Source organism: Anopheles merus, chromosome 3L (genome assembly GCF_017562075.2).
Source record: "Anopheles merus strain MAF chromosome 3L, AmerM5.1, whole genome shotgun sequence".
NCBI classification, from domain to species: domain Eukaryota; kingdom Metazoa; phylum Arthropoda; class Insecta; order Diptera; family Culicidae; genus Anopheles; species Anopheles merus.
In genome coordinates this window covers 4,339,788-4,352,872 of record NC_054085.1, presented here as the reverse complement: position 1 = coordinate 4,352,872, position 13,085 = coordinate 4,339,788, and the positions used below count along the sequence as shown (strand labels likewise).

General features: G+C 40.3%; 1 protein-coding gene across 1 annotated transcript; it reads left to right on the top strand.

Annotated features, from left to right (window-relative positions):
- Positions 1-7,713: 7,713 nt before the first annotated feature.
- On the top strand, positions 7,714-12,720 carry LOC121599698 (uncharacterized protein K02A2.6-like). Its single transcript, XM_041927717.1, has one exon. The coding sequence runs from the start codon at positions 8,142-8,144 to the stop codon at positions 12,540-12,542; it is 4,401 nt and encodes a 1,466-aa protein (XP_041783651.1). The 5' UTR covers positions 7,714-8,141; the 3' UTR covers positions 12,543-12,720.
- The last annotated feature ends 365 nt before the right edge of the window (positions 12,721-13,085 follow it).

The following is a 13,085-nucleotide window of genomic DNA, read 5'->3' as shown; positions in this document are numbered from 1 at the left end:
CATACTCCATCGAATACAATAGTATTCCCTTATTATAGTTTGTTACACAATTAGTGTCAGAAAATTGGCCAAACTATGATCAAATGAAGGAACGAGGCCTCCCACACATTTTGTAACCTTCAAAAATGGGTAGGATAGGTTATACACGGGATTAAGATACGATTTTCGCCTTCATGCTCCATTCTCTCAACTCCCCCGCCTTTAGTGCCTCTCTGACCGCTTGAAGTGCAATTGAAACAACAGAAATGCATTATTTTAGAAGGAAGTCACCAGTAGATTGATAATAATAAACTTAATTCACGTCCACGCAGTGTTTGTCCAGCGTAAATAATTAAAAAGCTAGATGGACGAATACTTTTTGCGCCCCCTGCAAACGATTTTTTTTAGTTTTTTATGTATTTGGGTTAATATTGCACTATTTAAATGGTTATTTTTTAGCAAAACATGTGTATTGATGGTCCCTTTATCAAACCTCATCATTACTTTTATCGCCCGATACGTATTGCGGCCATGTTTTGCCTTTTTTCAGTAAAATATTCAGCTAGACGAATACTTTTTGGACTGACTGTATGTTTTAAGTGCGAATAAAAACGTGTAGAATTTTATCCGTGTATAAGTTCCTTCGTCAAAAGAAATACGGCTTCGTGCAACAATAATAGTTAAGTAGCAATAAGTGTAGTGCGGGATTTAATTTATTTTTCGAGCATTATGCGTGTATCTCAATATCCATCTTCTATACATTTTTTGTTATATTATAGCCTGATATTTTTACAGCTTTTTTGGTCCGGGTTTCTTATAAGCAGAGTCCGTTGATCTCTTTGGTATGTGTTAGATATTTGTTTTCTACTTTATTTTTTGAATGATTGTATGTTCTCACTTTGTATGATTGTAACGGATTTGCAGACGAAGGCGCGAGACCGCGAGCGGCTTCGGACACTCCTGAGGCAAGCCAAAGCTGAGGCAAAGCGGTTGTAGCGCCGGATAAGTAAGTAAGTAATGTTTTCACTTTATGATTGTATATTGATCCAGGTAAGAATAATTTAATATACAGAGTTTCCCACGATTTATTGGTCGGTTCCCATAATTTTGGTTGCTTCCCATATTTTTTTGGTGTGTTTCCTCGATATATTAGGCGTTTCCCAGAATTTGTTGGTTCAATTGTATTGATATATAATCGGACGAAACCAATAATTTATGGGAATGAACCAAAAATCTATGAGTTACGATGCATAATTCGTGAGACGAGCCCAAAAAATTGGGGGAACCGACGAATAAGTCGTGGAAAACCCTGTAATAGACATCTACGTTAGTTTTGATTTATTTATGTGGAAATTTGAGAATATGTTAATGTTATGGCCCAATCTGATGGTCCCGTAGATCGCCACCGATGACACTTATCGGACGTAGATCGAAGTGTTTGTGCGATCTATAGGCGCAAGGCCACGTGAGTGACAACACACTGAAATTTGTTTGGCAAAACGTAAGCTTTTGTCAAAATTCCGTAACCAGGAGCAGCAAATAAATAAAGTTGACAAAAGTTGAAAAAAAAGAGACAAAATTTGACGTTCGCGGAAAAGCGTAAACAAACAGCTATTTGGCAAAGTTGTGGCCCATTGCCATGATAATCATGCTAAAATGAATGTTTATATTTGATTTATGTACCTATTTAGCAAGGTGTATGGATATTAGTAGGTGAAGTGGTTTAGAGCAAATTGACATTTCACAACTTGACATAACAAAACTGGGGGCTCCGGTATTAATATCGGGAAGGGCTGGAGGGAAGCGGGGGTATAGAAAATTGTATGCGATTTGACATAACAATACTCAATAATGGCGCCCGGCAAACGCGCTAATAATTCACCTACTCAATAAATACTCCTTGCCTATTTAGTAATTGTTAAACAAAATATCGATGATATTCAGATGTTTGAGCTTTTTGTCGTTCGTGTGTAGATTTGTGAACTCCCACGAGAAAGCTCATTTTTTTGAGAATTGACAAGCAGTTTTGACAAAGTGGATTTTTTTTTTCAACTTTTTGTCATCTCCGTGTCCACGCGCCATATCGGGAGGTCAGCGAACGGTACGATGTGTGATAGCCGATCGGAGAAGAGAAGAGTATGGTGCGCGCTTAGAAAAGGTCGTGTAAAGAAGTGGGTTCAAAATCGTTGCATTACTATTATCAATTAACCATTATGTTGTCACGATATCGACCTCCGACAATAGCTATCGACAATTACTCTCCGTTTCACCTTCTTAAAAGGAAGCAACACATTAAAGTTTCTTAGCGTTAATCGAAAGAAAACGGAATATAACAGTTAGAGTGACATTTATTGTGATTTTAGGGAAAAATATGTATTTTTTTCCATTTTAGATTTTAACATTGTATCATTTTCTGTGTCGCTTAAGTATTTTTCAATGTCGTTTATGTATGTTGAAATTTCTATAAGGATTATGTTTTCGTTTTTTGTTTTTTTCTTCTTTGTTTTTTGTTTGCTATTTCTGTGTACCTTTCATTTCGTTTATGTTATATTTTATATTTGTTAGATTCTGTTTTAGTTCTTGATCTACATGTGATTTTTCCCTTCATTATTCTATTCCGTTTGGCGGGTCTTTACATTAGTGGTTAGGTTGATATGGTCTGCGATTTGTTTGTAATTGTAAGCTTGTTTGTAATGTTAGCGAATTTATCTTTAGTGTATATTCTGGAAAATAGTGGAGCTGGATCACTCCTGAATTTTCTGACTTCCCTTTGTGTTACCTTATCTGTTTTTTTTTCAAATTCGGATATGAATACCGGACAATTCTTGTCTAGAGTAGAGTAGTTTTCTCTACATTCGGCAAATCTCAGATGATTGGCACAATTCTCGTGAAAATTTTCGTAGGATTTTGCACATTTATTTCTTCTCTGTGACACGCTTGTTAAATGTGTAAAATTGCATGCATTTCATGTAACACAAATGTTCCTGCAACATGAGTTTGACAGTTCGTCCATACGATTGAGCAACAAATGTTAACGCAACATTTTCATAGGCTCGGGCCTTATCGGCATCGGAATGTATAGTTCGACGTTTGATTTGAAATGTCCTGTTCCAATATTACTCAGGGATCTTGGTTTATTGAACAAAAGAATTTTATTTTATTTTAGTTTTAACTAATTCCCCATTCAGAAATGGGAATGCTTTCGCCAACAGGAATGGAATGTAAGTATTTAAACGTATTCCGTTTGTTGCACTTTCGATCGTCATGAAAATCTCTTCTGGTCCATGGGTGTCTTGAAAGAATATATTCTCCTTTTTGCTGTTAAAGTTCTTTTTTTGTTTTGTAGGACTGCTCTCCAAGGATTCCATAATATGCTTCCATCATGTAAACAAACCCCGATTCGTCGCAGACTCGATCAGGTTTGCTCATTAGTCAATAAATGTGAACAACTGTTTGTTTCGATATTGTAAAATGTATTAAATGTTTATGTTCGCTAAATGTTAAATGTATTTGTTATTTGTTATTAATTAATTAAATTTCGACGGACCGCGAGTAGCCCTCATGAAGTGAGATTGCTTACATTCATTAAATTAAAGCCACGTTTCAGTCATCGATTTGTCACGTTTATTCTTCGGTTGAAATAATTAACGCACGACACGAATACAATTTCACAATTACATACTATCACAAGTTATTAGTTAACATTAATGGCACAGCGTAGGACCCTTTTTGTTTCCAGGGTATGGCTCCCACCTGATGACTACTTGTTAGATGGATTAGACCATCTCTAATTTCTCAGTCCACATTTTCCAAGTTAAAAATGCACAAAATATTTATACCTCACATGAGTTGTATAACAGTCGTTGCCAACAAAAAATGTTGGCTCTAGCTATCTTAGTTTTATCTCTTGGGCAATAATTTTTGACAGCGTGAAACAATTTTTACATCGAAATAAGGGGTCTCCTAACTTTTCAGCTCACAATCTAAATTACTTCGCAAATAACGTTGTTGAAGTCCATTTCGAAACTACTTTTGACTAATGTGTGAGCGCGAAATCTCGTTTTGATGATGATGATGAATGATAAGAAAATACAAACTGAATATATACACCGTGATCAATAAGTTGGGATAATACTCTTTGCGTTACAATGTTTATTGCTGTTCTTGAAAGTGACATTATTATGGACGATAAACTATCGTATTAAGTTGTGCTATTTTTTATTTGCCTTTTCAAATGCAGTTTTTAGCGATATTCATGAACTGTTTTTGATCTCATTTTCGGCAGTTTGGTCCTATTTTCGGCAGGCTGTGCTGGCTGTTTTTGTTCCCATTTTTGGCAGGCTTTGGTCCTGTTTTCGGCAACGCGAATACGGGTCGGTAAATGTTTTAATTATTTCCCATAAGTGGACAAAAATGTTACAACCAATTTTACACTCTCACTTTCCTAAGATTGGTGTTGAAAAGTACTTAAATTATTAATTTTATGTTGCCCATTTTGCTGGCATTTTTACAGTCACTTTTTGATGTGAGTTACAAACAAAGTAGGCATTGAGAAATGAGACTGTCTGACGGCTATAGAGTACGGCTCCGACCGGCTCACAAATTGTTATTTTTCTTTCAAGTAATTGTATTATTTATAGTGAAATTGGTGATATTTGATGCAAGAAATGTCGTATTATGTGTCGACATACACATTGAAGTTTTCTGATGATGTTTTAAATGAATATTCAACGAAATCAAAAGTGTGTTTTTGTTTCAAGTTTAGGCAGGCGCCCACAGCATTGATTTGTCAAAAATAAACATTTACCGTGTACCAATTTTTGGGCAGCACTTAAAGTGAATAATTGTTTGTTTTATTTTGTGATTTTAAAATTCGAAACGGGCTAGAATGAATTCTGCAACTATAGAATCTTTCATAAAAACCACACTTTCATTGTTTTAGTGCTGTGGTTCTCTTAATAATGAAACCTGCCGAACTATTGGCTGACAGCAAATCTGCCGAAACATGTTGAACTCAGAACATTTTGTTTGATATTTTGAAAAATATGCATGGAAATGTTGTGAAACTTCGTTTATGGATAACAAATGAGCATATCTCTATATAAAAATACGTCTTTTTCAGTGCGTTTTTGCGTAATTTCACATTTTTAGTTGTTACCCTTCCGAATACTGGTACAGTTACTCTAGTATAAACCATTTTAAAATATACTGTAATGTTCCTTAATATATGAACAAAACATAATAATTTTTAATAAGACAATATTTTCTGCTTTGTATAGGACAACTGTAGCTAATTTTCATCACTTTTAGTACAAATATTAAAAATATACATACACAACTTAGGTGGATGTTAGTACAAGCTCCTGACGTCTGGTTCTCATTTCTAAGAACATGAATAGAAATGAGTGCGTTTTTCAGTGCGTTTTTGCGTAATTTCACATTTTTAGTTGTTACCCTTCCGAATACTGGTACAGTTACTCTAGTATAAACCATTTTAAAATATACTGTAATGTTCCTTAATATATGAACAAAACATAATAATTTTTAATAAGACAATATTTTCTGCTTTGTATAGGACAACTGTAGCTAATTTTCATCACTTTTAGTACAAATATTAAAAATATACATACACAACTTAGGTGGATGTTAGTACAAGCTCCTGACGTCTGGTTCTCATTTCTAAGAACATGAATAGAAATGAGTGCGTTTTTCAGTGCGTTTTTGCGTAATTTCACATTTTTAGTTGTTACCCTTCCGAATACTGGTACAGTTACTCTAGTATAAACCATTTTAAAATATACTGTAATGTTCCTTAATATATGAACAAAACATAATAATTTTTAATAAGACAATAATTTCTGCTTTGTATAGGACAACTGTAGCTAATTTTAGTACAAATATTAAAAATACACATACACAACTTAGGTGGATGTTAGTACAAGCTCCTGACGTCTGGTTCTCATTTCTAAGAACATGAATAGAGACATTTAAATAATTAGATAGAGCAAGTATATTGAAATAAAGTAGTTCCCAAATTCGTAATGAAAAGCAGCACACGTTATTTGTCTTTGAAGGTTAAAATTTTAAATCTGTTGTTTAGAAAATGGAAATTACACATTTTCCTATGCATTGATATCACACAATATTCATCCAATACTTTTCGAAGTCCTGTACTGCTCTTCAGAAGGGGTAATAAAAATAAAAAAGCTGATGTTCTTCGTTTTACAACTATCCAAAAAAATCAGAATTAGCTGCACTTGTATCAACGATAGGTACAATCAAAGTATTTACTTTGTTTTACTCTGTCTTTGTTTTAAAAATTGTACACATATAAAACGATACGCGGTAGAATCACGTCCTGCTACGACGGCACCCGAATGGAAGAGAGCCGATATCCCTCGCTTTGCAGCCGCGCGAAGTACCGACGAACCCTTCGGCTACGTCGGATGCTGTCGGTTCCCAGACAACACCGAGTACTTGTGGCTGCTACTGCGCCCAGTGTAAGACCGCGCTTGCACAACATCTCTCCCTATTAATTGAGCTGATAGGTTCCAAGCCGACGGGGGAGTCTTCTAACGCGAGAAGACCTACGTGGCACGGCTATCTGCTGCTGATTAGTACCTTCTGTAGGATGTTCGGTCTCCAGGGCCTGCTGCGGTTGTGCGGTGTGGAAGCCGCAGTGTGTTGGGATGTCTCAAATGCAGACTGATCAGCAGAATGGGTTGCCGGTACATGATGTCCATTCTCGGGCTGACTGGATGTCTTCCATTCTGCCAACAGCACGTCAAGGGGTAGCTGAACTGCTGATGATGAACTGTTACCAACTCGTCGTCTCAGCTGATTCACGTGACGCTTTAACAACCGTCCATCCTCGGCAACGATCTCGAACATTACACGCCCGCAGCTGCGGACGATCTCCCCTGATGCTACGAACTGATGAAATTGACGAAGATGGGGAAGATTTTTCGCACGATAAAGGAGGTCGCAATAGCTCCAATGCAGTTCTTATCGGGCGATCGAAAATTTTCTCCGCTGGACTTCTCTGCTGTTCGAGTTGAGCATTTGGTGTAGAACGATACATCATCAGAAAAGCTCCAGGTCCTCATCTAGCTTACTCTCCTCCGTTCCGATCTTCCTCAAAGAATGTTTAAGAGTATCGACGAATCGCTCCGCCTGTCCGTTCGACTGTGGGTGAAACGAAGCCGTAGTAATATGCTCAATGTCGTTGTGCTGACAAAACTCCTTGAACGGACCGCTAATGAACTGTGAGCCATTGTCGCTGACTAAAGTTGCAGGTATACCGAAACCAGCAAACAAGTTCCTTAGAATGGCAATCGTGGCTGTTGTGGTGGTGCTCGTTGTTTTGACGATCTCCGGCCATTTGGAATACGCGTCGACTACAACCAGGAAATAAACGCCCTCCCAAGGGTCCGCGTAGTCAATGTGAACTCGGTTCCAAACTGCCGAAGGCTTTGGCCACGCCATTGATGTTGCCCTTGGTGGTGATTTTGCCGCTGTTGCACATACCTCGCACGAGGCCACGTAGCGTGCTATGTCGACATCCAACTTAGTCCAATATACGTAGCTACGTGCTAGTGATGGAAATAGTTCCCAAAATTTAGGAACGGAACGAACCTGCCAATCTAGAGAAAAAGCACGGAACGCGGAATGCAGGTTCAAGATAACCTGCCATGATTAAGCTTTTTTCAGTGGCTCACTTTATGTATGGATGTTGTGGTCACGAAGTGGAAGGCTCCCTACATTCGGCGTTAAGGACGTATGCAGCCACTGAGTGACTGATGAGCGGTTAGCAGACGAGAGAGCGCCAGACGCTCGTGGGACACCGTCGGGAACACAAGGGCTGATCGTGTAATAAAGTATTGTGTATTGTTTATTACGTGTTCGGTGTAAATATAAACTGTATACTCTCGGCCATCCGAACACAACAGTGGCGACGAGGAAAACAAAATATACTTTTGGGAGTTTTTCGAGTAAAGTTTACATGTTATGCGTGTGTCAGTCATTGCTATAACTCTCGTGCTAGCGTCGCGCGTGTGTATGTGCGTCGCGTGATCGTACCGTGTCTCGGGTCGTATTTAATTTGTTTTATCGGGTGTTCTGTGCGTACTGCAACAATTCCTTCGTTACGGAAGCGGAGAAGAATGAACAGCCCAGGAGATCAGCCCCCATCGGAAGAGCAGCGTCGAGCATCGCAAAATTGGTACAGCGTTCCCGGTGCAGCAAGTATGCCGCAGCAGCCGCAGCAGCCATCATTAGTAGCAGTGCCACCAAATCTACAAAGTGCAATGCCCTCAGCATACCAGAATCCAGCGCCATCGCAGAATTTTGTTGAAGGGTCATCGCACCAAGCAGCGTCATCGCACCAAGCAACGTCATCGCACCAAGCAGCGTCATCGGAGCAAATGATGCAACTGATCATTTTAATGCAGAAACAGATAAGCCAACTCACATTAATGCAAAATAATTCGGCAATTGCCAAGCCCCCAGAAAATGTATTAACTTCCGCACCTTTTGCAGAGCAAATACTCGATTCTTTATCGCACCACATAAAGGAGTTCCACTACGAGGAGGAAGCAAAAATGACCTTTGCTTCGTGGTTTGCTCGATATGAGGATTTGTTTGAACGAGATGCTTCAAGGTTGGATGATAGCGCAAAAGTGCGGCTCCTCATAAGAAAACTGGGCGCAGCAGAATATGAAAGATATGCCAATTTCATATTGCCAAAGAGTTGTCGTGATTTTTCGTTCAGCGAAACGATAAAAAAGCTGTCATCGTTATTCGGAGTGAAAGAGTCATTGTTGCATAGGCGTTATAAATGCTTGAACCTAATGAAACGACGTAGCGAAGATTATCTCGCATATTCTTGTCGTGTGAATCGAGCCTGTGTAGATTTTGAAATTGGAAAATTAACTGAGGAACAATTCAAGTGTCTGATATACGTATGCGGACTGCGGGACGAAGAAGACGTCGAGATTCGAACACGTCTACTTGGAAAGATCGACGACCGAAACGACACAACACTGGAAAGTTTAACAGCAGACTGCCAGCGTATTTTGAACTTAAAAAAAGACAGTGCTATGATCGAGAAAGCAGCAACCGAACAAGTTTTCGCTGTGCAAAAGAAAACTGACGAACCAAAGTTTTCTGAGCGCCAAAATTTCCAGAGCAGAAAGCACGAATATAAGCGTCCTCAAACCCTACCTGGAAGAAATTGCTGGCTTTGTGGAAAAAATCATTGGGCGCGTGATTGTCCTTTTAAGTCGAATGTGTGTCGTGTCTGTAAGAAAAAGGGTCATAGAGACGGTTACTGTCCAAAACCGAAACGTTATTCAGATAGTCCAACATACAGAAACAAGTTTTCATCACGAGTGGTTTCGGTGAATACAACGAATGTTCAGCAAAGGCGAAAATATATCAATATTTTTATAAATAATGTAAGCACTCGATTGCAGTTCGACACAGGATCTGATATAACGATCATTAATCGAAACGTATGGCAACGTCTTGGAAAGCCTGAACTAAAACGAACAGTTAGCGCAAGAACAGCATCAGGAAGCGGACTCTTTCTGTTAGGAGAGTTTGAAGCGAATGTTACCATCGGAAGCGTAACTCATGTGGCTTCTTTAAGAGTAGCACAGGCAGACATACTATTGCTCGGAACAGACTTAATAGACCTGTTCGCACTTGGTTCTACCCCCATGGATGCTTTTTGTAGGCATATTTCATCTGAGGATTACTCTAAGAGGGTTGAGCGGAGATTTCAAGAGGTCTTCAACGGCATGGGTCTGTGCACAAAGGCTAGTGTAAAACTGCAGCTGAAGGAAAACGTTCGTCCAGTATTTTGCCCAAAGCGACCGGTAGCTTATGCAGTACAGGAGTTAGTCGACAAGGAACTCGATCGACTAGAGCAGATGAGCATAATATCTCCAACGGATTACTCTGAATGGGCAGCACCTATCGTCGTCGTCCGCAAGGCAAACGGCAGCATTCGGCTTTGCGGGGACTACTCAACTGGACTAAATGCCGCGTTGCAGCAACATGAGTATCCTTTACCATTACCTGAAGATATCTTCGCTAGACTATCGCAATGCAAAATATTTAGCAAAATTGATCTATCCGATGCTTTCTTACAGGTAGAAATCGACCCTGCCTACCGATCTTTACTCACCATCAATACGCATCGAGGTTTATTCACCTACAATAGATTGCCGCCTGGTATTAAGATTGCTCCAGCAGCGTTCCAGCAGCTTATCGACACAATGCTGGCTGGTGTAAAAGGAGTGTCATGTTACATGGACGACATCATTGTCGGAGGAGCCACTGAACAAGAGCATGAAGCAAATTTAATGGCAGTTTTGAAAAGAATTCAAGAGTATGGATTCAGCATTCGATCGGAAAAATGCGCTTTTAAGGTTCAGCAACTAAGATATTTGGGTTACATCATCGACACCCACGGATTGCGCCCCGATCCAGCGAAGATCGATGTCATAAAAAGGCTTCCAGAACCAACAGATGTGAGCGGCGTCCGATCCTTTCTAGGAGCCATAAATTATTATGCCAGATTTGTCCCAAACATGCGAGAGTTGCGATATCCACTGGATAACTTATTGAAGACAAATGCACAATTTCGATGGACCGCCGATTGTAAAAGAGCGTTTGAAAGATTTAAATCCTTGCTATCATCGAACTTGTTGTTAACGCATTATGATCCAAGGCATAAAATAATAGTATCGGCAGATGCATCATCAATAGGTATTGGTGCCACTATTAGCCACATGTTTCCCAATGGTACCATACGTGTGGTTCAACACGCCTCTAGAGCACTTACAAAAACGGAAGAAGGATATAGCCAAATAGATCGTGAAGGACTGGCAATCATCTTCGCGGTAACGAAATTCCACAAGATGATATTTGGAAGGCGTTTCCAGCTTCAGACAGATCATCGTCCACTACTGCGGATCTTTGGGTCGAAAAAAGGGATCCCAGTCTACACTGCCAACCGCTTGCAGCGTTTTGCGCTCACGCTATTGTCATACGATTTCGGCATTGAATATGTACGCACCGAATCATTCGGAAATGCCGATGTACTCTCCAGGCTAATTAACAAGCATGATAAACCGGATGAGGATTGTGTAATCGCTTCTGTTGCACTAGAGATGGATGTAAAGTCTATTGCAACAAGCGCTTTAGTTACGTTTCCCTTGAGTTTTAGAGAGGTCGCTCGAGAAACGAATCGTGATCCTATAGCAAGGAAGTTGCATTACTACATAAAAAACGGGTGGCCACGTAACATTGCCCTTGGCGCAGATTCATCTCGTTATCACAGCAGGAAGGAAGACTATTCAACGGTGGAAGGATGTATTTTGGTCGGAGAGAGAGTGTTAATACCAGAGAAACTACGCAAGCAATGTCTGTCCCAGCTTCATCGAGGACATCCTGGTATCCAGCGCATGAAGGCGATTGCGCGTAGCTATGTGTTTTGGCCGTCGTTAAATGAAGACATCATCGATCTCGTCAGTAATTGCCATTCATGTGCTCTGGCAGCAAAATCTCCTGCTCATGCTGATCCTTTGCCGTGGCCGAAGACAACAACGCCATGGGAGCGTGTCCATGTGGACTACGCGGGCCCAATAGAGGGAGACTATTTTTTGGTAGTAGTCGATGCGCATACTAAGTGGCCAGAGATCATCCGGACGGCTAGTATCACAGCCCGCATAACCGTTAGCATCTTGAGAGGGTTGTTCGCGCGTTTCGGTATGCCCACGACACTGGTGAGCGACAATGGCACACAATTCACCAGCGGTGAGTTTTCAGAGTTCTGTTTGAGTAATGGTGTGCATCACATTACGTCTGCCCCGTTTCATCCGCAATCAAACGGGCAGGCAGAAAGATTCGTAGATACGTTTAAGCGCTCGTTAACCAAGATAAGAGTAGGAGGAGCACCGCTGCAGGAAGCACTGGACCTATTCCTACAGACATATCGAACCACGCCAAACCCTCAGTTAGAGCAAAACAAAACACCTGCTGAAGTTATGTTTGGACGACCTATACGAACGTGTTTTGATTTACTCCGTCCCCCAAGGAAAATTCAACATGATTTTAGAGAAGGGAATGAAAGATCGTTCGAGCGTGATGACCTTGTCTATGCTAAGGCGTATAGTAGGAACAATTGGCATTGGGTTCCAGGAAGAGTGATTCGGAAACGTGGAAATGTTACCTACGAGGTACTGACTGGTCATCGCAGCGTCATTAGACACATTAATCAACTGAAAAGGCGTGGACCATTAAACAGCCAGGGTCCCATGACGGAACGTTTCAATCCATTACCGTTGGATGTATTATTGGATTCCTGGAGCATACCCGTTACACCATCAGTGCTCCCAGATGTTTATCCAACACAACTTGCACCGCCAGTGGCGACTCCAACTGAGCCGCCATCTCTTCCCCCACATCGATCCATTCCTCAGCATCAACGTTCACCACGTCGCTCTTCTCGGTCTAGAAGAGCTCCACGTCGGTTCGATCCGTACCTACGCTATTAAAAAGGGGGAGATGTTGTGGTCACGAAGTGGAAGGCTCCCTACATTCGGCGTTAAGGACGTATGCAGCCACTGAGTGACTGATGAGCGGTTAGCAGACGAGAGAGCGCCAGACGCTCGTGGGACACCGTCGGGAACACAAGGGCTGATCGTGTAATAAAGTATTGTGTATTGTTTATTACGTGTTCGGTGTAAATATAAACTGTATACTCTCGGCCATCCGAACACAACAATGGATAACTTTAAAGTATCCATTTAATATTGTGTAATATCTGTTATGAGCAATAATCACACATTTTCAATTCAAACAACGTTAAATAATAGTTTACTGAATAAGTAAAATTTATATACTACTCAATGCAAAACGCTTAACTTAGATAACCCGCTACACTGTACATTTTTAATTAAAAAGTTAAGACATTTTGTAGAATTTATTTTTTAATTAAATTAAATATAAATAGCATCTAATAACATCGGTCTATAGCAAATACATAGAGTTTTAAGCCGTTTCCGTAGGATTTACATTACACTGTACGGTGCACGCTC

Excerpts from the sequence above, each read along its gene's own strand:
- LOC121599698 (XM_041927717.1), top strand. The coding sequence starts at position 8,142 with ATGAACAGCCCAGGAGATCAGCCCCCATCGGAAGAGCAGCGTCGAGCA.